Genomic DNA, 27,891 nt, shown 5'->3' with positions numbered 1-27,891 from the left:
AGGTAATAAACCTTTAAATAGATAGATGGATATTTCCCCCTAATAGTAGCCGTTTTGCCTGCCAACGAAACCAAGATGATTGTAATCAATGGCCATAATCATGACTCAGTGTGGATAACAATGTCCAGATTTCTGAGCTTTTTCAACTTATCTCAAGGTTTTCTTCAAGGATAGGGACCGTCTGCCTGGAAACCAAAACAAACCGAATGACAAATCTAACACAGCTTTTACACAGAAGTACATTTATTTAGGTTTGAAAACATTAATATTGAACAAATGACATATTCTATTGATTGCAAATCACTGCAACAACTCCAATGAATTCCTGTATCAGGTGAATGTAACAGATTTGTATTCTAAAATAAGCGACGGGTAACTCTTCCTCTTGATGCGAGGAGCCCTTTGTTATAAAATGTAAGTAAAACTCCCAATATCTAAATGGTCCAAAATCTGCGTCGTGAGCACGACTTCTCTGATGAATAAGTATTGTTTCTTTTTAAAAATGCAATGTATCTTTACACCTTTCAGAAATGTGTTTTTTGATGCTATTTTCTAAAAAAAACTGTGGCTGAATACAAGAAAAAACGAGTTGACAAAAGCTTAGCATATCAATCACTGCATCATCTATTTTCTAAATAAACTTCATTTTTTTTCCCCATATAACTATCTGGAACATAGAGTTTTGACAACAACAACGACACCATAACATCTCACAGCGCTATATTACAATAGAATATCTCTGTTAAAAGTTTAAAAGTTCAAGGAAATAGAAATTATAACAATAGCGACATAGAATTAAGGGATACAATGCATAGATTCAATCATTTGAAAATGTAGATATAATTTACTTAGTACAGCTCTTTAATGTTTAGAGTAAAACTACATGGATTCATTACAGTTCATTCTGACTTGAGTGACCGGCACGATTATATATATATATATATATATTTCTGAACACGTCACATGATAAAATGCTAAATATATCACTTTGATTTCAAAGGCAAATTTGGCTATAGTACACTATGGCATGTTTGGGTAAGAAAAGGCAACATCTGGCCACAAAGCCAAACAGCAGCAGCTTCTTTGATGGCTACTCTGCCTTTTAAAATTCATTAAAAAAAAAAAGTCATTTCACTCCTTTTTCTTCTTCTTTTTTTAAATTGCCTCGCTCCCCGACTGTCTTAAAATCTTTATCAGTGAAGTCACTTGGTCTAAAGAATGCAAGTTTTCATTTCAACCTGCTGATGAATGGGGTTTAAAATGTCAAATGTTTTCTTATTTACTTCTTTAAATCTCTATCCTACGTGGTCTTTCCACCGGATGAGTCAACCTAAAATCGGAAGCAGCCATTTTCAGACACGTCTTCACATTTTAGACTATGTATAAAAGTTACTGTCGGGCTAAAAAGTTTCGCATTAGTACGGCAAAAAGTGTGAAAAGCAAGTTTTGTATGCAAATATACAAAATAAGATCTGGTACTCAACACTTAATGGTGCTTTTTGGGGGAAACTAAATAACAACAGACTTGTTATTGAAAGGATGATTTAGCGCTATCAAGACACACATTACCATGATGAGAAATTTTGGAAAAGACAATGGCGGGCAGAGGTAGGAGGGGCACTGAAAGCAGTAAGGCTGTTCTCTGAGACAGCGTCAGAGGGCTCCTTTGGATAAAAAGGAATCTCACTTTGTTTGCACTAAACTCAATGAGACAAAAATACAAAAAGCTCTGAAACTGAAGAGGGCACAAGCTGCTCACTTGCATGAAAACAAAAAATAGGACTGAGAATATCTCTAAAAACCGTTTTAACCTTGTAACATTTAAAGTGGCAAAAATGTATTCAGGACGATAACAATGAGAATTTAGGCTTTCTTCTTCTACAGAAAATTGAAAGCAGAAGATTGAAAATAAAGAATTCTCTTCCTCAGGACTGCTGGATTTGAGTATGTTCTGGACCATAGACATTTACAATATTAAACCCTTCAAGCCTGCAGTCAAAATCTACTTTGTTAGGCACAATAAATAGGCCCCTGTGGTATTAAGGTACAGAGTGACTGATAACACCGAACAATTCTGATGTCTGAGTGCAAGTTGTGCACCAGCATAAATCTATATTAACCACAAATAACTTAGGTCTCAATATATATACTAAATCTAGTAAACATCTACGACATCATTTTAATATACATTCTTAATGTATGTACAAAAAAAATCAGAAAGTGTATCATCATTTTACAGCCTGAATGACCTGTTCACCACGTATTTGAAAGAATCGGATCCAGTTTTCTCAGTGAGCTCTTTTCTGCTGGCTTGATTTTTGCTTCCATTCTTGTAAACACTATTTACAAACTTAAAAAATACACAACAAACAATAAGACTTGATTTTACAAACTCTATGATTACATTATGTACATTCAGGTAAACGTGGTCATTATGGAACATGTTGCGAGGATCCGTCGAGATTTTCGATCACTATTTAGCATTTCAGTCCAAAAACGAGCCAGATTACCTCCAGAAAGTCTTCCGTCGATTATCACTTCTACATACAAAAAAGCTTGATTGATGACACACAGTAAATAGTTTGTGCACTTCCACAGACGGTGCTGCTGCTGCTGCTGCTGCTGATGAGATGTATTTGGCCATATTACTAGCAAAATCTATGGACTCAACTACTGTACAGTAACTGTGACCTCTGTGTGTAAACCAGAAATGTGTTTCAGTTTGGCTCTTTTGTTAAGGCAAAAATGTTTGGCACTTATACAGACTTTGAAAAGTAATCCTGATTTATTTGTCCACAGCAAGTCCGAACCAATCTCAGCCTGCTGAAGTGATCTGATCTGAGATGTATGTTTGGGATGGGAATGTTGCAGGAAGCCCCCCCCCCTGCGAGGGGGCTGTTGGGATGAGGACTTTTAGTCTCAAATTATTCGACCAAACATCAACACCGAGTCAGTTGAAAGGAACTCTTGTGCGTTACCGTCTCTTATCCAGACACCCAGTTGTGTGTGGTGGTCTTCACCCCATGAGTGAAGCTCTGTTGGGTCACCACAGGCTCAAAGTTGAAGTCCAGCGAGTCCCCGTCCATGAGGGTGTCATGGAGGACCGTCTCCATGTCAAACTCAAACTTCTCGATGGACATGTCGTCCAGGTCACTGGGCAGTTTCTCTGCGTGTAAGGGGGCCGACATGCCCGGTCGACTGTATCCGTTGGTGTTGAGAGGAAAGAAGCCGGCGGGCATGCCCCCCCCGCTGAGGTGGCCGGAGAGGCCGTAAGGCATCGGCATGGGGCTCTTGGCTAAAGGCAAACGTGTCGTGCCCCCGCTGTAGCTCAGAGACATGAGCAGGCGCCCGTTCATGGCGGGTGACGAGGCCGGGGCCTGGCTGTGCACGTTGTGGGGGTGGGTGTGGGGGAGCCCGTGCGGGTGGGCGCTCCCTCCTGCCATGAGTTTGGCTGCATGCTGGCTGCTGCTGTACGCCGGCAGCATGGACTGAGACACCACTGTGTCCACTGACGGCATCAGCTCTCCGTGCTGGTCGGTGTCTGACGTCAGCAGCTCCTTCAGGAGCCCCGCGGGGCAGTTGTACTGCCCCATGCTGGGCCCGAAGCCGGGCTTGTTCTCTGACAGCGTCTGCAGCGGCATGGACGACAGCGTGTTCATTCCTGCCTGGCCGTACACGCACTTGTGATACTCCTGCTGCGACTGCGAGGCCATGCCGGGGGAGCTGTAAGCCGGGTACCCGGGGCTGGGCTGCATCATGGGTGAGGGGGAGGACTGGGAGGAGCCGGGGGTCGTCGCCCCTCCTCCAACCTGAGAGTTGTTGGGTGAGAGCAAGTTCAGGTTGTCCAGAAGGTTCTCCATGACGTTCTCAGAGCCGTGTCCCAGAGAGCCCGTCATCTCTGTGAGACTGGGCAGTGTGGCCGTCATCTTGGTGCCTGGAGCTCCCGGGTACCCCATATGCACGTCCGCCTCAACCAGGTCGTCCTCAGGCATGAAGGGGGACAGCCGGCCGCTCACAGTGCTGGCATTGGAGTTGGCCCGAGGCCTGAAGCTGTTCCACGCATCGTAGTCGTCGTTGCTGTGGGAGTTGGGGCTGCCGGGCCACTTAGAGTAGGAGCCCGGGCTGTCGGCCCCTCCATCAGGGCCGGCCTGCAGAGACAGCTGTGGGGACACACAAACACCACATCTGTTTCAACTGTAACATATTCAGTCTTCTGAAGCTTGAGTTTCAAAACTTAATCACATTTTAACTGCTGATTTTATCTATTGTTCTTATTTCTTTCTTTTTTGTTTAAAATTTAAATCATGCTTTTTATTTCTACTGTTTTAATGTATCTGTAAAGCACTTTGAATCGCCTTGTAGTTGAATTGTGCCGTACAGATAAACTTGCCTGGCCTTCAAAATCCACCATGATATATTTTATCAATGGCCAGTGTTGGGAGTAACGGCGTTTAAGTATAACGGCGTTATTTTTCCAGTAACATTTTTTTTTTCCTTTAGCACAAGTTTCTTGTGTTTACCTTGAATGAATTCAATCAGTTAATATTAACATATTTGATGTTAAAGATGTTATAGAACATAACAGCGTTATGAATAAAAATAACGCCAAAGTTACTTTGCTGAGTAACTAATTACTTTTAAAATGTGGTAACTGAGTTACTAACACAATTACTTTTTGGGAGCAGTAACTAGTAACTATAACTAATTACTTTTTAAAAGTAACTTGACCAACACTGTCAATGGCTATAACTTCCACTCTGTTCTCAGTAACATTGGGCCTCATGCAAGAACATTTTCGTATTTTTATTCTAAATTTCTCTTACTTTTTTCGTACGAAGGTCTCGTACGAACACGCCACGTCAGATTCAACAAACGCTCTTAACTTGGGAAAAAGTGTGTAAACGACCTGCGTAAATGATGAATCCCAGCCGTGCGTATTCAAGGGGCACGTGCACGAGGATAGTAAATTTGCATACTCCACGCCCAAAATGATACGCTTCCTCACTCTTGTGCCAGGAAGTGTTGAGTGTTGAATCATGAAAATGGCATCAAGACGCAGCACAGTACATGGCAATCTAAATCGCCATGTCAGCCATTCGTCTGTCTCCACAAGGGTATCTACACGGTCTCGGAACACACGCTCTCTTCCAAGAGCCTGACGCGCTAAGGCATCAAAAAGTATACAAGTCAGCCGCTGGTTACGCTTCCCATTGACCTTGTTATATACAGAGTCAAATTAACCTTCAATTAGTGCATAATTTAAGTCAAACAGAATAATGTCAGCATCATTATTGGGTATAATGTATATATTTATTTATGTTTGCTTCAAAGTAATTAAATGTACAATCCATTAGTCAAGCAAATTTGATTGGAATAACAGCGGGCTATTTTACGAAACTCCTACGACAGGTCTGGATCACTCGTAAATTCTGTTCGTACCTGAAAGAAAACGTAAAATGTGACATAAAACCCTACATTGATGCTTTATGGATTTACCTTTTTCTTTGCTGCTCTTCCTCTGCTCTTTGCGAACTTGCTGTTGTTGTCCATGGAGGCGGCCCTGCGTCGCGGGGACTTTCCACTCTTGCCACCCTCTGGGTTTAGCATCCACCAGGAGCTCTTCCCCGTCCCCTCATTCTGGACGCGAACAAAGCGGCTGTGAAGGGACAAGTTGTGTCTAATGGAGTTCTGACGGGGAGGGAGAAGCAGAAAAAAAAAAAAAAAGAGATGAGGAGAAGACAAACATAGAGATTTGTGTTTGCCCTTTTCTCAAAACACCCCCGATGTGCTTTATCGTACAGGTGCAAATCCATCTGTACAGGTGGCCGTCTTTAAAAACACCATCGCCTTGACTTGTGAGGAGACGGAGGTTTTTAAGGTCACTCAACAATCTCGTGCTACTGCTGCACAAAAAAACATGTGCACAAGCACCCACACAATAGATGTCAGTGAGTGTGCTGCATCCTGAACAAATATACTGTACATGAGGGCCTTTTGTGAAACCCCATTATACCAACAGTCACATTCCACCTGACTATGTGTCTTGTCTAAGCCAGCACAAAATCAAAGGGAGGAAACAGACTAATCTTTCCTCCTTACAGACACATTAATGCTCTGCTCTGACGTTGCTTAGTGACACCGCCAGTGGAAAAACTAATTTTTGGAGCAGGAAGCCAGTCGAGCGTTATAAAAACAGGGCAAACAAAAGAGCGTGAATATTGGGCAAATGTCTGCTGAGCAAACCACAGAAACTCCTCTGGAGCTGCTGCTTTCCTCTGACGCCTGAGTTCTTCATTAGCTTCTCAGCCCCTCTGATATGCAAACGCTACGTCGACTCGGATTACAGTTAAAGCGACTGTTTGTCCACAGAGAAGCGTTTACGCTCTGACTCGGCATCGTTTCGTGTCGGGTCTCAACAGGCAGGGATGTGTGTTGTCCAGACGTTAGTGTGCCTGCGTGGAGCTGTTGTTTTGGAGGAAAAGCTGGAACTCCCGGCGCACGCAGAGCTTAGCATGCACAGTGTCTAACGTCATCACGCCTGTTGCCTACCGTGAGTCACTGCCTCACATCTGGTTCACAGTCTGCACCCTCCGCGCTGCTTTCACCTCTGCGTGTCCTCAACTTAACCACGTCTCCTACTTCTGGACTCAGAAATGCAGCAGTCCCGCTCTAGCTGATAAATCATTTTGATAAGTCTACAAACTGTCAGAAACTGTGGAAAAATGCTTGCTGTAAAATTCCAAACCTCCGGAATTTTGTGACGTTTTGAATTGTTTTTTGACATCTGATAACTTTACTTAATGATTAAACATAAAGCCTTCGGGGGTACTCTGACTATTTGGTGTTTTCCCTAAAGCTAAAACAAACCTAGTTACAGTTGTAGTCATTAGATCCCAAACATCTTTCCAAGTTTAAGAGCCACAAATGACATCATGGAGCCATTTTCACAGCCTGACTACATCCTATTATCACAAATAAACTGACTTCCATGTGTAAATTGGTGAAAGGCTACTTATAGGAAGCAAAAATTACCCTCTATTTTCAGCTATAACACCATCTTTCAATTTCCTTTCTCATTTCTTCATCTCCTCCTCTCCTCCATACTTTCCCTTCCTCTCTGGACGACCTCGGCCACGAAGGCACATGAGAGCCAGTATGAACACTGGTCCTTTACAAATGAATGTAATTACCCCTGAATCAAATGACCTGACTGCCTTAGCCAATAGTCTTGGGCTGGTTTGCATAATCTGAGGTACGTGACAGTCCTTCCCTGATTATCCTAGCAAATGTTTTTTCTCCCCCTTCCCTTCCCCTCCTCCTCCTTCCACTGCACATCAGCAGCTATGACAAAGGCGAGGAGTAAAGTCTGGTCATGAGCCTCCGTTTCCCATGACTGCTAAGAGTGCTGCTGTTTTCAGCTGTGCTGCAACGAGGAATGACTGCAATGTGTGCAGAGACGCCGGGATGTCCTGTTACAGCCCTACATCATCCCGAAGACAGGAAGGAAAATCTCTCAGCTCCAGTCTCAGCTATTGAGACTTCTAGTTCGGCCCTGCATCACAGTTCAATGCGACGTTTAAAAAGCATCGACACAAGAAAGAGGGAATAGATGTTCTGATGGGAAATACCAAAACCAAGGCGGCAGAACTCGGTGTGCCCTGTGGGGAGTGTGGCTGGGAGCGTCTGGTGTGGCCAATGGAAAAGCCTCGTCTCCAGCTGTGTGTGTGAGAGAGTGCCAGCTCATGTTTTGAGTGCAATGGCAGAGTGACAAACATCAGCACAGTGTGGTTTTGGAGTTTTACAGCTTACTCCATCGCAGCCAGTGATGTAGTGGTTTGAAAACGCACGCAACTGGGAAAGAAACACACACACGACACCCACTGAGGCCCCAAACATGCATATACACTGGGAAAAAAAATGCCCCTCCAAAAATAAGGAAGAAAAATGACCAAAAACAAGACGTTTTTGCTTGAAATAAGCAAAAGAAATCTGCCAATGGAACTAGTGAAAATAGGCTTGTCAAGATTTCTTGAAATAAGATGTGATATTTGGGACTTTTGAGATAAAAGCGATGTTGAAATCAGCTTAAAAACCTCTTCAAATGTAAAAAAAAAAAAAGCTTGTTTCATATGATATGTGACTCAAAACAATTTGTTTTCAAGACTTTTTCATTTAACAAGATATTCCAGATTTATTGTCTTCAAACAAGTCCCTATATCTGCCTGAAATGGTGCTTGTTAGGCAGTTGTGTCTTATATTAAGTGTAATGAGATATTTGGACTAGAAATGAGACAAATATACTTGGCAAGACTTTGATTTTTTTCCAGTGTATGAATGAAAATCACTCCGCTTTTCGACAAACACGGATAGTTTTTTGATTTTTCAAACGATGCATATTTGATTTTTTTTTAACTAATTAAGAGCCTAATGCTTTTGGAATCTGAAACAGTATGTGACATGGATTTATCTCTGGCTGAAGTACACAGGAATCTGAACATTCCAGCTAATCGCAGTGTGCAAAGTTCAATTGTAATCACAGCCAACTTGTTAGTATCTTTTAGGAAACAGTAAATGCAGGATTCCCAGCCAGGCAGTCATCACAATCAACATTCCTCAGCAAGGTTACAAAACCCACAATTTCACTGAACTTTGATTGCCGTCACTAAAGGACGTTCGTATCTTGTTTTGTATAAAGATAAGAAAATAACACAGACGTTTTTCTCTTCCCAACAAAAAAATGCATCAAAATGAGGGAGATAATTTTGGAAAAACAATGGAAATAGCTCTTAATACAGAGTAGCTTGTACAGCTAATTATATCAACACGCTGAGTGCAGCTTGGTGTAAAAACGATGTGCTTATCGGGACTAGAAAACCTTCTCTGCACGGAGATATGTAGCAATAAAAGTAATGGTGACACGGCTGCGTCTCTGAGGGCTTGTTCGTGCAGCCGCAGCCACGCAATAAGGAGACCTCTCTCTGTTGTTCCCGTCCCAACTGCGAGGAGCACCATCTCCACTCTCTGAGTCAACAGAGCAGAGCAGAGCTGGCAAAACACAAGGAAGTGACCACATAAAAGAGGACTGTGACAGGAAACAGAGCTGACTTCCTGTCTCACAGGAAACATGGCGGTCGGCAGGCGGAGAAAAAGCCGTGGAATGCGAAGCCGCAGAGTCGTGAGCCAAGCGGACACCGAAAATTCACCCCCGCCAGCCCAGAGAGTTTATGTTTAGCATCAGGCACCAAGGCCTGTTGTCACAGTATGTTCATTAAATAAAAGTAATGTTCATTTTATCGCGTGACTGCTGGAATTGAATTATAAGACTGGATGCGTTGTGACTCAACAAGTGGCTGTCGTGTGGGCATCTGGGTGGTGTGAGTGTGTGAGGGAAGGAGGGTGTGTGCTGGAGTATAAGGCTGCTGGAGAAGCAGAGACAGAGGGCTTGTGTGTGACGGAGTGGGCTGGAATCAGTGGAGAACACACTGTGCTGGTTTTAAACCGGCTCACTGGCAGCACTAGTGAAAGGCCACACTGTTTGGTAGATCTTTCTTTTTACTTCCTGTCTCTTCTCCTTTTATTGCTGCCCCCTCTCTTCATCTTCTTTCATCTCATTCTCATGATTTATAATCAGAATCAGAATCAGCTTTATTGGCCAGGTTTGACTAAAACAAACAAGGAATTTGACTCCGGTACAACTTCCCTCACAAAGTACAACACTCAACAATAACATAAAAGAATCAAAATTAGAAATGCAGAACAGTAAGAGTGGAATTGAGTATGGGTGGTAAATAGGGATGTGTACGAGAATAATAAATTGTCGTAGGTCAGTAAATAAGTTCCCTTTCCTGACCTCCTCTCAGGATGTTAGAAATTTAAAAATAAATAAATCAATTTTTTACCTTTATTGTTAAATGTACAAATCTGTTTTTATTTAGTTTACTGATGTTTATTATTATTACTATTATTATTATTTACCCTACTCTTCATACTGTAGATTTGTATATAGCTAATGTTTATTTCTCTGATGTTTATTCTATTCTATTTGCTTGTTTTTCCTTTAATTGTTTACATATCTTTTATACTGTATGCTGTTGCAACACAATAATTTCCCAAATTGGGATGAATAAAGTACTTATCTATCTATCTACATCTCATTTCTAACCTCTCCTCCTCATTCGTTCCCTACCTTCCCCTACCTCTCTCCTTCCCTTTCTTTTGTCTTGCCATTGCAGTCGACCTGTGGAAAGCTGCTGCCTGCGCACTGATCACAGTGCTGACGCTCTCAGAGATGCTCAAATGTCAACCTGTCTGAAGAAAAAGTCCCCATTTGAGTGCAACACCACCTACATGCAGTGCTGCTTTGAATCAATCGAAGCCACAAGTGAAACCTCATCTGCAGAAGCCGTACAGTTCAGCGACGCTCCCTCCTCGCTGACTGAAAACGTGCAGCAGGCATGAGCTCACGTACCTGCAGACACAGCTTCACACACATCTACCAGAGATAGGAGCAGATGAAAGTGAAAATGTGGTTTCCCTGCACTATTTCCACTCAACTCATGAGAGAAACGGTGCTGTCCTGCACAGACATTTTCCTCTTTTGTTGCAAATGTCTAAGTCTTAACAATAGGTGTGCTTTTTGCACTGTAACCAGCTATTTTCTGCGTAATGTCTGCAGCTGTAATCGCAAAAACCTGCCGGGCCTGTGAGCCATTTCTAAACACTGATGTAAGTAGGTCTAAAGCTGCAGCTCGGTCACGTCTGGAGGTTTGTGCTGAGTGTGGCTGACTTAGAGCTGTGTGGTAAATGTACATACTAGTTGTTAGGCTAACACCAGCTGAGCGTGTCTGCCTACTTAACAACAGCATGTGCACGAGCACACAGCTCAGGCTGAGACGGCCAAGCAACCAGTGACAGTGAAGACCGCTTTCTGGGATCATAAAGTCATCAAAGATTGCACTCGCAGCAGGACTCTCCCTACTGTGTCAGAAGCAGTTAATATTGTTGAAATTTTGGTCGACATAGGTTCAAATAATACATTTTTCAAAGAGGATCAAAAAGCTGATTTTCGCTTGATTGACGAACCAGGCAAGAAGAGCTATAGATCATTTCGAGTTAAAGAGAAGATCAAATGAGTTTGTGGCTAAATTTTGACTCAGTTTGATTAGTTGTGAGACACTTAATCATTGCTGTTTACATTGGCACCCAAAGGCCGTTCTGTGAGAACAAAAGGAACTTTAGAAAAACAGAAAAACTGACGTTCTTCCTGATCGCACAAACTGATCTCCACACAGGCTCAGCTAAAAACGATCTGCCTCAATAACATAATGTATCTGTTCTGCTTGGACAGCACTCACATTTACGTGCCTTTAGGAGCCAGAGACGGTGTTGTGTAGCTCACACAGGTAGAGCTTCAACACGGAAAGATAACGCATGCAAACATGTCCTGGAAAAGCAAAAACTGAGGCAATGTTGGAAAAAAAGCGTGTGGCGACTTCCAGCAGGGGGATATCTGCTGCAAAATATGCATCCAATGACTATGAGAAGTACAACAACCTACAATATCTCCATCCCAGCAGGAAAAGCTAAACCTATGTGCTAAACCGCTACCACCAGCATTAGCATCCAAGCTAACTAACAAACCTGTGGCTCGTTGCTTGCTTTTCCTTTTCAGCTATTACTCCTGCCTGTGTGTGACCAGCATGTGGCCTGCTGCTGTGTCCATGTTTTGATTCACATAATTCCATCCAATATGACATCCAGTGTCACATAAAAAATCCTCTGCGTTGTGTTTGTCTCATTTAAGAGTCCATATTATGCTCTTCAACAGGTTTGAAAGGTCAAAGAACGCATCCTTTTTCATCATTGTGAACTGTGATTTAACTCCTAAAAGCTGGGCCTTTCCTGATTGGCCGGCTCACTGGGTAAAAACACAGCTGTTTAATCTTTCAGAGGCCTGGCAAACTAGCTGGTGGGCATGTATTAAGCAAATGTGTTTCATTGTGATGTCATCAAACAAAGGAAAAATGGCCATTGAGCAAACGTTGTGAGAATTATTTCTAAAAAATAAAAATTAAACTGTCACTGTGAACCAATCTGTGTCCTCCACACATATGCAAAGAATAAAGTAATACACATTAACATTACTGCATTCAAAAAGCAATCTGAACAGACTGTGATGACTTCATGTGTTTGCAGTTTGATAGGTTATCATCAGCACCAATACTGAACTGACCGGTGATAATCACTGACCTATTTACCAAAGTCAATACAGCAATGATCATAAAAGGTAGTGAAAATAAGAGGCCGAGCCCAGGAAATGCAGCGCCTGGGGTCTTTTTTTTATTATTATTTACACCCTCAGATTAAAAACAGAAAAAGCCCAGTCTGAAGAAAAGGAAATGATTGTTGTCATTAATGTTGCATAGCAGCGAGCGGCACCGCACAGAGCCTCAGGTTGGTCTGGTGAGCAGAGCATAAATGTGTCACTGTTAGCAAAGATATAAAAAGCAATCGTTGGCCACAATTTCTGTTCTTAAAAAAGTCACAAATTAAAATGGGAACTGACCCTAGGATATGGTTCGAGCCAAAAATAGGTTGCTTCTGCCCTTTCCCTCCATCCCCTCTCCAGTGTCCTACTTCTCCCTTGTCATTTTCACTTGCTGCCTGGGCTTCTTCGTGTTCAGGCTGCTCGCCGCAGCTGATTTCCCATTTTTCGAGGTAGCAAAGTTGACTTTAACCTCTGAAAAGTATATCTGAAAAGAAAGGGGAAGAAGAAGGCCCACGCACAAAGCAATCAGTGTGCTCCTCCTCACATTCACTTCAGAATTCTATTAGCCCAAATCGTCAAGGTTGACTTCCAGGAAAGTACCTCTTCAACATGGTCATTGTCAGACGGCGAGTTATATGACCGTCGTAAAGCGCGGATGGAAAGGCAGAAAACGCAAGTCATGCAGGAGCAAATCTGTCTGCAAATGCATTTACTGACTGCCTCTTGGCAGGATCGTCTATTCACAAACCTCAGCAAGTAATCTCAGAGCGACCAGCCTCCTTTTCCTCAAATACACACACTCAGACACACACAAACACAGCTGAACTTGGAAGCCTCGGAGAATGCTGACTGGTTAAGCTGAAGATTGACTGGTCACACAGACCTCGCAGACAAATGATAAATAGTTTGTGAGTGGTTTTGTGCAAATGATGACAATCAGCAAAGCCACTGACGCTCCTGGATCTTTCATCACTGTGACAGTGTGAGGCGAGCGCCGTGTCAGACGAATGGCAGAGTGGCTATTAGCGAACTTCCTGCTGCATTGTATCCGCACAGGAAGAGCTGGCCAGGCCTGATACTGATCCCCACTGATGCCTCTGCTTTAGATGCAAAACACTGCGAAAAACGAGACCCTGCTAGGGTGCAGAGCAAGGAACGGGCCAGAGAAACCAGTGGGTTCAAGAGCCACAACTTCCTAATCAAAACTCTCCACTCTGACTGTGAAACTCTGAAAACAAGAGGGAAAAGGAAGGACTGGGGCCTTGTCCAGGTAGGCTTTTCCAAAGGGATTACAACGGGGAATAAAGGCATTATTGTGCACCTGAGAAACTATTAGCCACCTAAGATTTGTCCTCAAACAAACAGAACCTATTTAGAGAATAATAAATGATCTATCTAAGACTAAACACGTACTCCAGAACAGGCCTTTTGCATTCTTTCAGGCCACTGGAGTCTTTCTTATACGCTTGGAAGGAGAGGTTGAGGTGGAGAGTATTCAATCTGCAGCTTTACCACCGAGATGTCACTGATGTTGCTGAAGCTTTTGGGTCACACTTCTTCTTATTTTCATGTCAACAAGCCAGGAAAAGATGAAACGACAAACAATTCTATATCAACAAATAAAAAATATGATCGATTACTTTTCCTCTGAAGCTTTTCTTGAGAAATCACGCCGAAAACAAACAATGGTCAAACTTCCAGTTCCTATTGGTGTTATCTGCTCTGTCCCCTTTATGTTTTTCAGTGTAATCACGTGGTAGCGACAGGATTTCAGCTGCAAAGCTTTTCACTTTAAAACAGTAGATTTAACAGTTTTCATTGTTTCACAACAGCAGAAATCCTACATAAAATGTGGCTGAACTGTTGGGGGTTCATTTTGCATTTCGCTTACAGCGAACGGGAGCTCGGTGTTTACATGTTGCGCTCTCTCTGGTGCTTGTTGATGTCCTGACTCGGGCCGAAGCAGCGCGCGGCGCATGGACAGGGACGGGGTTGTGCTGGCCGAGCTTACCATCCTGAAATATGTGCATGTGTTGCTATGTGCAACACAATGAGAGTCTGTAAATGCACAGAGCTGTGTCTGTGGAGTGGGGATATTTTTTGCCTCTGATCAGCACAGCCACTGGGCTGCTGCCTGCTCCCGCTGGATAAAGATGCAGTGTGTACCCCGCTGCTGGGTGGCAGCCTGCGTCCAAAGACCCGGCCCATCGCTGCACCCTCAGGGGCTGAGTGTTGTGGTGGATACATTTATATACTTGTAAACCCCTGTTTAAACTGGAAAACACGGGGATATCCCAGAACTGTTTCATGGCCAGTCGCTGATTCCAACAAGTTTTAAAGTATTTCTCATTACAAATGTCCTATTTGTGTTGTTTTCCTGTATTCCTGCAGTGTCTTTTTACTGTTGTTTTCGTGCTACATTAGTCATTTCTCTTGAGCGATGCGGCTGAAGATAACCTGCACAATCTTAAACATCAACAGAAAATCGGAGAAAAAAAAAAGAACCGCCCACACTGTCTGCAGAGTGCGTTCTCATGAGTGTAATTCTGCAAAATCGCACACCAAATGTCACCAAAATGAGGGGTTTTTTTGGAGTTAAGCACTGAAAAGGTTGTGAAAGAGGCCCAAACGTCCATTAAATAGGCGGCTGCTGTTATTTTTATAAACTTGAATTTTGAATTTAACAACATTGTATTAGATCAAGTGAGTAACTGGCAACACGATGTTATCACAGAGGGAATTAATCTTGTTTTTATTAATGATGCAAAATCCCGATCGTCTTAAATATCCTGACATTTATTCAAAATCCATGAAGCTGCAGGTCTGCCTGCAAGGCTGTTAGGCACCTACCTGTTTCCAGCTTCTAAAGTTAGCATGAGTCATTCCACATAGCTGTTTTCAGGGAAAAAAATGCTCAGGAAACCTCATGCAATGAAGAGGAACCTTTATTCCTTTCATCACAAAGGAGTCTTTTTATAATGGGCTCGCTGCAAAAAGCACGCAACTTTAATCAAAAGCACAAGTATCTCAAAAAGATGCATGAAGCAGTTTTTAAATACACGTGTCACTTATGTACTGGGAGTTTTTTTCAGCCTTGTTGATAATACACTGGTGCCATTAGAAGTCCCACAATCAGCACAATCTGTTGTTACATGTTCATACTAAACACGTCACATGAGGACAGCAGCGTTCAGTGGGAATCACAGAACTATTATAGAAAAGAGAGTTTCTTTTCCTGTCAGTAGTTGGACCTAAATTGGGACACTTCACCCTTTGTGCTGAAGGAACAACTTAGTAATTGTGACATTAAACTGGCCAGTCAGTGGGGCCATCACAAAGCTGCATCAGCACGGGAAGTGAAAGACTTCAGCGTTTACTTTGACTCTATTTTACTGAAGTCCGTCTCCTATAAGATGGTAAATTACGCCTAGTGTGACCCGCTATATCTCAACATAATCATTGAGCGTGAGATTTTCTACAGATGTGTATCAGACGCGACAGTGATTCACTTCCTGCTCTGAGTTAAGTTCAGAGGAAGGATGTTGAGAAACGAAGGAAACACGGGAAGAGGAAGAAGCCACCGAATCCGGCGTCACGCTCGGTGTTGCTTCCTCTGCTGATGGCATCACTGCCCTGCTGCTGCACACCATGTGCAGTCACACAACTTCAAGCGGGTGTTTTCAAAGCACCCGCTTCCTGTCAGCCACAGGCTGATATCTGCATCTCTTCAAAAGGTAGATGAGCAGGTTGAAGGAGGCAGAGGAAACTAATTCTAACATGGAGAAAAGTGATGAAAAGTACACCGTGTTACTCTCAGTTTGTCGCCTTTCTAAAGATCGCAGCGCTTCGACCGTCGGGATTATTTTTCAGTGGGATAAAGACATAATGAATAAGCTCAACTGCAGTATTAAAGCTCCAATAATAGCACAGAAAAGAAAGAAACAAAAGCCCCATTTAGAACATTTTCATTGGATTTTTATGGCATTCTTTCTCAAATCAGGACTAGAACCTATAAATAGAACAGATCAAGGCAAAATCACAACAAATTTTCCAAATGACTGATTAATTGTAATGTTTTTCATCTCGAATATGAATTAATTATTTAAATCAAAATGAGTCCACATGCGTTTCACCTCAAATCAGCCCGACTGGCACTGTTGCATGTCCAGCACAGGCCACACCCCCGACTCTAAAAAACATCTCAGCTTTCACATTAAAGGGATAGTTCGCCTCTTTTGACATGAAGCTGTATGACATCCCATATTAGCAATATCATTTATGAACATCTTCTTACCCCCTGCTGCGTCCTGTGAGCCGAGTTCCAGCTGAGTTTTGGTGTTGATGAAGGTAGTCCGGCTAGTTGGCTGGGGTTTAAAAAACTAAAGCGTCTTGCTTTTCAAAACAATATGCGTTCAAAAGAGTAATACATTTGCATCATAAATCGTTCTCCAGGAAAAAGTCAGACCTCACAATCCCTTGGCGCTATTTTCTCTCCCTTCGTATCACAGCCTGCTGCCGCCTGCCGCGCCTGTTACGGTGTTTGCTGCTCTGTCTGCACGGTTTATATAACCCGTAGTAATACGAAGGGAGAGAAAATAGGGCCAAGAGATTGTGAGGTCTGACTTTTTCCTGGAGAACGATTTTGTGATGCAAATGTATTACTCTGTTGAACGCATATTGTTTTGAGAAGCAAGACGCTTTATTTTTTAAGCCCCAGCCAACTAGCCGGGCTACCTTCATCAACACCAAAACGAGGCTGGAACTCGGCTCACAGGACGCAGCAGGGGGTAAGAAGATGTTCATAAATGATGTTGCTGATATGGGATGTTATACAGCTTCATGTCCAAAGAGGCGAACTGTCCCTTTAAGCAGCATCCCAGACATGTGCTGGACACCACCCATGGCTCTACTTGCATGTTGGACTGAAAGCCTTGTTTCCAGTTCAGGTAACCTCTGCTCCTCTCTCTGCAAGGTGTTTCTTTTATAAACATTCAGTCATGCCAGAATCTTGTTGTACAACACAGACAGGAATACGGCCATGTTGCAAAACTGCCAAAACCTACAATCAACTCTACTGGCGGCGGTTCGCTTGTTATGTTGCACACGTTGGCCTCGAACCTGAAGCAGTGAACCTGCCACAGTCACAGTGGTACTTCTGATATAAGCGTGGATTTAAAGCTCCACTGGTGACGGCTATATAAGTGAGATGAGCATTTCTGTGTGATAGAGAGGGGCTGAATGGATGTGTGATAATGCCGGGCCAGTCTGACAGGCACCGTGCATAATGGCTTCAGGGCAGGAATTGCACAACAATGTGGGTCTGGGTAATGCCTGTGGTTTGGGGCCCTCAGCAGTGAGCGGTCCCATAAAAGTGTTGCTCTGCGCCTCGCTCCTTGTGCGTCTGCGTCCACTTCACACACATACCCGAGATGGGACGCATTTTTCACACGTGAAGAAGCACTCTGCAGTTTCACTTCTCCAATTCAATGGTGGAATGATTCAAATCCCAAACGCTTCCTCTTCTCGCGCCATAAAACAATGCCGAGGTCTTTTTTTGTTAACCACGGAGGAGATTTCTCCAACTTTTTTTTTCAGACTGATGAGAAGTTATAGTCCGAATCTGTGGCGAACCCACTTCCAAAACAAGAGATCACGCGCCGCCGCTGCCAAACCCGTACTTAGAAAAACAAAACATTGTGACTCATCCCAAATGACTGTTTACCTGAGAATGGCAGCGAATCTCAGCTCCATACTTTCAACCTGAATGAGGATCTGCTCCCTCTCTTTATCTTTCACCGTACCGCTCACTGAATGATCTGTCCTGTGGTCTGCAGCCAGAAAAAAAAAAAGACTGACAAAACAAAACCCTGGCAGGAGTGCTGCAGGGCTGTGCGATAACAGTTTCTGAGGTGGGTGGAATCACCCGTGTACACATTTGACACGATTTGTTTGAATTAGCAAAATGAAAGGGGCACTTTACGGGATTTTCCAGAGTCCATTCCAGTGAGCTAAAGGCTCAGTTATTAAGAGTTAGGTTACCAGCGGCCAGCTCCAGCTCCTCACTAACCGAGGTTAAAAATACTATGTTGATGTCTAATCCCTGGAAACAAACAGAATTAACAGACTGCGAGGAAATTCGGAATAATTGACATACTTTTCTGAGTTTTGAGTGGTTTGATCGTTTCAAATTTAGTTAGTAAGATGGAAAAAAAATCTTTTTTTTAAAGTGAAAGGCAAAAAAAATGTGCAAAAAAGGTAAATAGAAAGCTGGAAATCTAAATGGAAAACCTTGAGAGCTTTAGTTGGGGGATTATTCTGTGAATCTAAATCAAAATGAAAGGGAAGATTCATATCTATCCAACAGCTGTTAAATGAGAAACAGGTTTCTTTTTCCAACTATGACATAATATTTCTGGCTATCATAAAATGTATCTTTTCTCTCCGGCTGTAGCTCATTCCTCGTGTCAGACCATCCACGTCAAAAGGCACGTCAGCTCCTTCACATTTCTAAATGGCTGTTTTGCTCTGAGGAGCAACATTTCCGCTGCAGAGTGGAGAAAACCTGCATCCAGTAAACAGCCTCTTCATGAGAAACAAGCCTTTTAAAGGAGGACCAAAAGGAATGCCACATGGACTCAATTGTCAACATTCATCTGAGGTTAAAGCGAAGTGATGTCATCGCATCAGAATGTGCGGGACCCATAAACAAACACACGTGTACCACACACAGACATAAACATCCAAAAGGCATCTGATAGCCAGGCTGCCATACGCTGACCTGCTTCCCTGCCGGTTTATTATTTCAGCCTGTTGAGGTCTTATGAATATCCTAAAACGCTTCTTGGTAAAAAAGGGAATGAAAGACAACAGAAAGTAACACAAGTGACTATACCTTCTGAATTGGAAGTCCAGAACAGCTCCTTCCAGCACACAATGGATCAAAGAGTGTCATTTATGAAAGTAGGGAAAATGAGATATTCAAGTAGAAGAAACTTGAGCAAATTTTACAGTAAATGACAACCTTTTTTGTGACAATATACCCCCCCCCCTCTTTCTTCTTTTATTTATTTATTTTCTATTATTTATATAATGTATCTGTTATGTTTACACGGACAGTTTAATCATCTTAAACAGACTATGTCATAAATCCTTTTTCATTATATAGTCTATTTGGCCTTTTTTTTCTGCAATGGTTTGTTCTTAAAACATAAAAATATAATCTAAATCTAAGGTCTACGTGTATACAAACACGTTTAATGACCACACCATTGTATACCGCTATATGTAAGTGCCTCTGTTACTCTTGTATACACATCAATGAAAAATATTAAACAAAAAAAAAGAAAGCAACACAAGTGCCGGTGCTGAGAGGTAAACAAATCTGGAGCTGGGTGGAAGGAAGGAAAACACCACGTTGTGAAATCATCTGCGGGGCTACTAGTTTCACCCTGTTGCTCAATCAAAGCTCCATCCCATTTTTACACCAACGCTCTGCCAGAAGCACCAAAACAACTGGGTCCAACTTCGTTTGATTCCACAATCAACCGAATTAATTCTCCGGTGTGATCGGCCTGCCAAATAAAGGCAGCCACCTTTATTTGTTTCAGTTTCTGTCAGCTAATGGGATGGAATAATCAGTATTTCAGCTGACTTCAGCCGTATTTCAGTGGAAAAATGAATTACTACAGTCTGAGACCGAAGACCAGCAGGTCGGAGTCATCCACGCTCACGGCTCATTTTGCATCCGACACCCCCGGCGTGCCAGCTATTGTGATTCGGCACTTCAAAGCACAACGTGGTCCAAAATGTGAGGGATGGGGGGGGGGGGGGGCAGTTGTAAGTAGAATCTGGATTAAAATCAGCTGGGAAGAAAAGGAAAGGCAGAGTATCACAGCGCGATAAAAAAGATATAAAAGCCTGTGCTGGAATGTTGGCCGTGTCTGCCTGTCTGTCTGTCTGCCATCGTGATTGTGCATCTGCCAGCAGCAGGGCTTTAATTATGAGGCCCAGGTTATATGTGCGCACACACACACACACACGAGACTAGCGTCCCACATATCTCCAACACAGTGCCTCACAGTTCCGCTGACTAACCAGTGGCACCAGACTTTGGCCCGCGGCTCCCTGATTCCAGTAAATGTCTTGTTATGCAACTCCCAACAAGTGTCACCCAAACTGAACTTAGAGCATTCAGAGTCTCTCTTCTCTTACCTTCATCTCTTCGTTTTTGCTCTGAGGACAGCAGGCGGTGGGATCTTTAGGATGGGGGGGGGCATTAACCCTTTAAAACATCCAGTGTGGCTTGCTTTGTGCAGAAAAGCAGGAATGGACGGGCAGGAAATGGGGAGGAGGGTGAGGAGAGCTCCTGCTCTTTGCCTGAGAAACACAGCTGCCCCTCATGTTTTGGGGCAATGCCAATGTTGGGCTCCACAACTGCCTCAGGGGGGGGTGAGGTGTGTGTGTGTGTGTGTGTGTTTTGAACCGGCAGAAACAGGAGGGCTGCTGTTCTGTCCAACTCTCTGTCCCACTAATACAGTTTCAGACTCAGTGGGTGAGATGTGATATCGTGCAACCAGGATTATAACGCCTAAAGTCTTAGCTCTCCTATAGCTTTCCTGTAAACCACTTTGTAGAAAACAACTTCTTCTACACACAGAAGTAGCCCTCTGCATTCTCACTTTAGAAAAAAAAATCTATAACAAGATGGAGTCTGAGATGGAGTTTAAACACATTCTGAAAAACATCAATGATCACTTAATCACTCTAAAAGGAAAATCGAGGTTCCTTATAACGTTTGAAGTTGCACTGAGCAACGTGAAATGTCTTTAAGCTGGTGGAGATTTCGCTGAACCCCTGTGACCAGCGTGATGTTTCTGGTGATGTTGCAGATCAGCGAGCTGCACAGCTTTACAGTAAAACTGCACTTTTTCTCATCGGTTTCACGGGTTGACGACGTTTGCTTGAAACCAACTTACATCCTTACTATTTGCTGCATCTGAACTCCAGGAACTGTAAAAGTCAGAGAAGAAGGAGCTGAGTGATATAAAGTGCTTCATAGACGGTGGCTTGTACGGTCTTTTTTAGCAGCCACCTTAAAACAGGTGCTGCATATCGTAAGACCTCCTAAAGCTGCGAGCTTGATTGTTTTCTGCGTTGTTGTTTAATTGCATTAAGACGTAAATGGTGAGAAGAAGATTCATCTCGAAAACAGCTAAACTCAGTGCAACCAGGCAGTCGGGATGGGAGTCAGGAGATACGTATGACCAATGTTCCCTCTAATTGTTCATGTGTCTGAGCATACACACAAGCTCCCTGAGCACACTGAGGACCACTGTGAGCATCATCAGATGTGCACGCTGTGGCCACACACCTGTATCACACCTGTTCAGAACCTTGGATCATAGCAAGTTACATTTGCTTATTAAAAGAATCAAATCACAGCAGCAATTTTCATTAGTTTACTTTTAATGTAAGCGATTTGGCCCACTTAAAATGAAAAAGACAAACATCTTGTTGTTCATGAGATGTGTCGTATGTTATCTGTTATATGTGAGAGATGTTTTGCAGAGTAAACCTTTCTCACTCGAAAAAGAAAAACTCTCCCCCAGTTTCACCGCTTTTTCTTCTATTTGCACTCAGACAGCCATTCCATCCTAAAAGAACCGCATTTCTGGCTTGGTGAGTGGATGTGTCGCTGGTGCTGCCAGCTCGTTTCGCCATGATAAGGGGCGTTTCTGAACTCCTAACTCTGCCGCACTGTTGTTAGCTAGCTAACCTGCACGGCGCGTATGGGCAGGGCACATATGAAAGCACTATCAATGCTCTGATTGGCTGCATAGCGTAAGTAAACCGTATCATTGGCTGAACACTTGTCACTCACTGCGTTACATTGAAAAATGGTACAGAAAAACACATTATTGGTCTAATGAATTAGATTACATTAGGTCTAGTATTAGATATTAATGAATACGTTTATGGTGAATTTTATTTTAGGCACTGCATAGATTTTCTTGTGCGCAGCTTAGAGGGAACGTTGCATATGACCTGGATGAGCAATTACACACACCGTAAACTAAGCAAAGAGAAACTGCAGAATAAAAAAAAGAGCCCGTTTTATTTACCACTGCATTACTGTTACATCGTTTGTCCACTAGAGAGCTCCGTCAAAGATACTGCAGGATTCAGGCTTCAAGGAGTTCCAGTTTCTTTTAAGTCTTTACGATAAATGAATCTGCTGACTGAAGGAAAAGCAAAGTTTAGAAGTTGGACTTCGAGATATTGTCAGCACGGCTCAATCTATCAATCAGCAGTCTGATGCTGGGATGCCCGGCTGGGCTGTCCTGATGTGTGCCTGATGTGTGACACACCTGATCAGAGCCTCCTCTCTGAGCTGTGTTCACCGTAAGGCTGGGGGGGGGGGGGGGGGGCATGGAGTCAATAGGTGCATCTACATGGTAATGACCCTCGTGTCCCTCGCTGTTCAATCCGCTCGGTCCTGCGTGTTTGTCTGCTCCGGTCTGCACAGTTTGTTTTGAAATCCATGGGAGTGTTTACCAGCGTGGGCCGAGGAATTTCAGGTCAAGAGAGCGTCGTGTACAGAGAAAACCTACAACTGAATTGATCCCGATGCTGACATCAAAGCGTACCTGCGCCATCCAGCTCCGGCAGTCCAGAGCAAATATTTATACTGCCGTGACGTAAGAGGAGAGAAATACGAGACAGGACGGATTTTTGGCATGAGTACGTATGTGTGTGTGTGTGTAATACACAGCTCTGACGTGTGAAGTGTGTGTGTGTGTTCCAGCCCAAAACTGTGTTTGTAAAGCTTCAACAGCATTCTTTAAAAACAGTTTATGAAGGGAATTTTTTGTACACATTATAAATATGTAACTGCAGATAGGTTGGGAGACGCATCAATTCAGCCATCTGTTCTCCTTCCTGTTGGACGGCATCTTGTCCCGGGGCCCCAGGACCCCGAGGGACCCCAATCTGAGAGCTTCTGCGAGCTGCTCCCACCTGGCACAACTGTCCTTAAACCTCACACTGCCACAGACGGCCTGAGAAGTGTGGAGGCTGCCGTGACTCAGACGTGTGGATGCGCCGTGAAACCAGCTCCATCCCAAACAATTACAGAGCAGGCGGCCTTAATCACAGATTAATGAGAACTTCACGTGCTTCCGTTCACTGTGCGGGAGCCACGTTTGCCGAGAGCTGAATCACACGGAAAAACAGTCCGTAACAAAAAGCTAGGGACTGATGTTTGCATTTATGCTGTAACAGCATTCAACCAGCGAATCAACACAAAAACGTCCACAAACCACAGAGCATATTCTTATTCTGGGTCTTTGAAGGAGTTCAAAGTGTGCGTGCTCAGCCTGAGGTAGGCGCCACGTGATATCAACATGTTTTTAAAGTCTCAGATTAGTCAATTCATCCCCTCTGAAGTGAAATATAAAGAGTGAAATAAAAACTCCTTTTACGGCAGCAGACAAACAAAAAAACATTCATCTCTGAAATGCCACATTCGAAACGGAACCACGGATTATCAAATCGATTTGAGGAAGATATATTTCATATCTAAAGACAAAAAAAAAGGATCTCCGTAGATCTCCATCTTTACCATGGAGATATTCTCTTTTTAGCTCCCCCTGCCCTACAAGAGATCCTGCTCCGATGGGACAATGTGTGATGGCCCCCCTGTGTGGAACAGAGTGGAGCTCTATGAATAACTCCCCCTGCAGCACTGAATGGCACTTTGCTTTCCCACAGTATTACTCAGTTTACACCCCCAGCATGGCAGGATAAGCAGCGAGCCCAGGCGTTGGCTGAGCACCCTTTTCCAAGCTGCCAGTCACACAAAATCTGTTAAATAGATGGAACAACAGCGAGAAACATGCCTCTGTCGGCGGGACTTTGGGCCATTATTTATAAAATGGAAGATAATGATAATGATGCCCCATACAATTATGAAACGTCACTTGTTGTAGCCACTTTCTGTTGCATTTTACTCTGGAGAAACTGAGACAGAAAACTGTTATTCCTGTTGTTCCTGCAGCAGTGGGCTGAGCCAATCCAGCTAACACGCACAAGAGTTCGGTCATTTCAGAGTGAGGATTTAAGCTTACAATGCAGGCAAAACAGGTCGAAATGATGTCAAAAAGCTTGAAATGTGTCGATATGACGCATGAAAAGTGGAAAGCTATGATTTAGAATAAATCTTCGGTCAATAAAGTTGAAGTTGAAGAGCTGAAGCGCTATATCAGCTGCTTTGTTCTCGGCTAAATCCTTTAGCTTTACCCCGCAAGTAAACACAGACGCTATGGAGGACACAGATCCGCTCTGTGTTGAGGTGAAACTAGGTGTTACATTTTTTAACTTTATCTCTTAGAACACTTTGGTCTTTATTGGTTTCCAGGGTTCTGCCTCTCTGTTATGGTCTCTCTCCTCTTCCGGTTCAAACCAACTTTCAACCAGTTCATATCTGAAATGTGTGTAATGTCGTTAGCTTCTTGGAGGGTGACATGTGGGGAAAGCAACCCATATGAATCCTGCTTAACACTCAAGATACCACTGTGGCTGATTCTTTACTCCTCCCACACCAAAGCTTTATGTTGTTGAAATAATGAACCATCTGAGCTGGTTACAATCAAACATTAAATATTTGACTAATATTGAACTAATATTCAGTGGAAAGCACATTGGCTCGTAAGAAAATCAGATTTAATGTTAAAAGCACAACAAAGCCACAGACCTTCGTAGACATTTCCTTTTAAAAGTACAAAAGATGGGAACCTGAACAATATTACCACCCTCGTGACAAATCTGTGCACTACCTGCTTTGTTTACAGTGGGTATTCCACAACGCTGAGAGGGTTTTTCCACTCACATTTAGTCTGAGGTTTACAGGCCAACGTCTGACAGCTCAACGCATTTTGAAAACACCAAAATCAAACAATAAATTTCCGAAAACTGCATCTACACTGGAAAAAATGCCCCTCCAAAATAAGTAAAAAAACAAGAAATAAAAGACGTTTTTGCTTTAAATAAGAAAAAAATCTGCCAATGGAACTAGTGAAAATCGGCTTGTCAAGATTTCTTGAAATAAGATGTGATATTTAGGACTTTTGAGATAAAAGTGATCTTGAAATTAGCTTAAAAACCTCTTCAAATGAAAAAAAAGCTTGTTTCATGTGAAATCTGACTCAAAACAAGATGTTTTCAAGACTTTTTCACTTAACAAGATGTTCCAGATGTATTGTATTAAAACAAGTCCCTATATCTGGCTGAAATGGTGCTTGTTAGGCAGTTGTGTCTTATATCAAGTGTAATGAGATACTCAATGAGACAAATATACTTGGTAAGATTTAGATTTTTTCCAGTGTACGCTCTGTAACTTTAAATTAAACAAAAAGCCAACCCAGAATAAGGCAAAAACACAAAAAGACACAAGTTAATTCATAATATTTTTTAGATCCGACAATGTGTCGGATGGAGTAGGAAGTAAAAAAAAGAAAGCCTGAGCAGCATTTGTGACTGACAGAAATGTGTCACCTTCCAGCACATGACTCAAACATGCGAGCCTGCTCTAACAGGGCAAGACGGGAAAAAAAAAAAACCTCTTCACAACTGCAACCCAGACAGCCTATAACAGGGGGCAGCCGTCGTAAATCTTTCACTGTGTGGCTTCAGCCTCAGTATGATTTCCTGCTGGGAGAGTAGACTGTCATTAATTTATTGTCAGACACCACTGAAACTATGCGTCTCCGGAGAAAGGTTTACGCCCTTTAACAAAGTTCAGTGGGAGGGCCTGTCACACCACATCAGAAACTTTTAAGTCCACTCTTGTGCAATGTTTTGGACAGTTTCTAGGACACACGAATGCCTTTGGTATCTCCTTACGACAAAGACGTCAAAAGCAGCTGCAACCAAGTCACACGGTCTAATGTGGAAAAAGGGATTTTGTTGTAAAATCTGCCTCTTTTACGCAGAGCAACAGGGAGAAAGAAGTGAGCTGCTACTATCATACAGCTGGAACTCAAGCATTTCATGGCTACTGTTGGAGAAAGGTGAAGGAAAAGAAAAACCCTGTTGAGTCAGGAGACTTACATAAGTCCCAGAATGCTGGGAGAAGTCAGATAACTGTCTAAGGTGATGGCAGCAGGAGAGGGATGGAGCTTATTACTAACTTAATAGTCTGGTTTTTTAGTTAGTGTACAAACATCTGTGGGAAAACTCAAGCAAGCAGTGCAATTATCTGCAAAGGTCCCCGCAGAGCAACTAACAGTGATAATAAAAGGGGGCTTATGATAGATGGCAGAGATAACAAAAAGATTTCAACCAAATGAATACCAATCCTGACCAAAAGGCGTTCTACAGACACAATAAAGTGGCTACCAAACCCCACAGACCAGCCACCACCCCCTGAGGGAATATCCCTGTGGCACCACAGGAGATAAAAACAGCATAAGGATCACTGAAATCCCCATAAATCCACCACTGAGTACCACAACACGCACAAAATCTCACCAATGGATAACTTTGAATGGGAACTGGCACTTTGGTGATGTGAACCCCGACTCCAAAACAAATGGAGACTCTACCTCTCCAGGAAAACGGGTCAGAAAGAGGAGCAGACGTACCTTCCAGCCCGCAGAGCTGTTGCTGTCTCCTTTATCTTTGAAGTAAGGCACACTCTTCACCATCCAGTCATAGATCTGAGACAGCGTTAATCTGCTCTCTGGAGAACTTTCGATAGCTTTGGTTATGAGATCTGCATAAGACATATTCCCCCATGCGTTGCGCCGGGAGGAGCTGCTCTTCCTCTGGGCAGCGGCTGCTGCCGCGGCCGCGGCCGCCGAAGGCGACGAGCCGACTGGGCCGGTGAGCAGAGGCACCTGCTGCTGCTGCTGCTGATGCGGGAGTTGCGGGTTCGGGTGCTGCTGCTGCTGCTGATGCTGCTGATGCTGATGGTGCTGCTGCTGTGGAGGCTGCTGGTGGACGCAGTTCTCCCGACACTGGAACTCATTGCACAGGATGACGGGCTTCTGCTCCGCGAAGTCCTCATTCTCCTCCAACAGGCTCAGGTTGTTGATGAACTCCGCATTGCTGCCGGGCTCCTGCTTCACAGACGGCACCGGCGAGGACGTGTTGGAGTCGCCCGGGTTGATGAACTCCGGCCGGGGCAGGGGCCAAGTGCACGACCGGGGCCGCGACAGAGGCTCGAAATCCGGGTCGATTTCCACCAGGTGTGGCTGCTGTGCCGCTTCCGCCATGATAGAGAGGTAACTGAGAAAGGTGTTACAATGTCATGAAAGTGTCACGAGCCTGGTCGACTCTCAAAAGCAGATACTTTTACGCCTTTGCAATGCGCGCAAACTGAAGACAAGTCTGACCGGGAAAGCGGTGCTCCGCCTGCGCGTAAAGTCTGCGCTGAATGTCACATCCCAAACCGGTGGAAATCTGTGTAAACAGCTACAAAAAGTGTGCCTTTGAAACGCCTTTCGGGTGAAATGAAGTTGAGGAGGTGGCAGACTGTTGAACCGCTGGTTTGTTGTTGTTATCCAGTCGTAGAGATGTTCCGTCTGCGCCCCGCACAGCCTGTTGACTCTGTGTTGTGCGGCATG

General features: G+C 43.5%; 1 protein-coding gene across 1 annotated transcript; it reads right to left on the bottom strand.

Moving 5' to 3' along the window:
• Nucleotides 1–225: 225 nt before the first annotated feature.
• foxo1a (forkhead box O1 a) lies at nt 226–27,891 on the bottom strand. The gene is made up of 3 exons (XM_075472854.1): nt 26,908–27,891; nt 5,497–5,688; nt 226–4,160 (listed from the first exon to the last, which is right to left on the bottom strand). The coding sequence occupies exons 1-3, from the start codon at nt 27,538–27,540 to the stop codon at nt 2,985–2,987; spliced, it is 2,001 nt and encodes a 666-aa protein (XP_075328969.1). The 5' UTR covers nt 27,541–27,891; the 3' UTR covers nt 226–2,984.

The sequence above is a fragment of the Odontesthes bonariensis genome, chromosome 9, assembly GCF_027942865.1.
Source record: "Odontesthes bonariensis isolate fOdoBon6 chromosome 9, fOdoBon6.hap1, whole genome shotgun sequence".
NCBI lineage: Eukaryota > Metazoa > Chordata > Actinopteri > Atheriniformes > Atherinopsidae > Odontesthes > Odontesthes bonariensis.
Note: the sequence above shows the minus strand (reverse complement) of the source record. Positions and strands in the feature narration are given on the sequence as shown.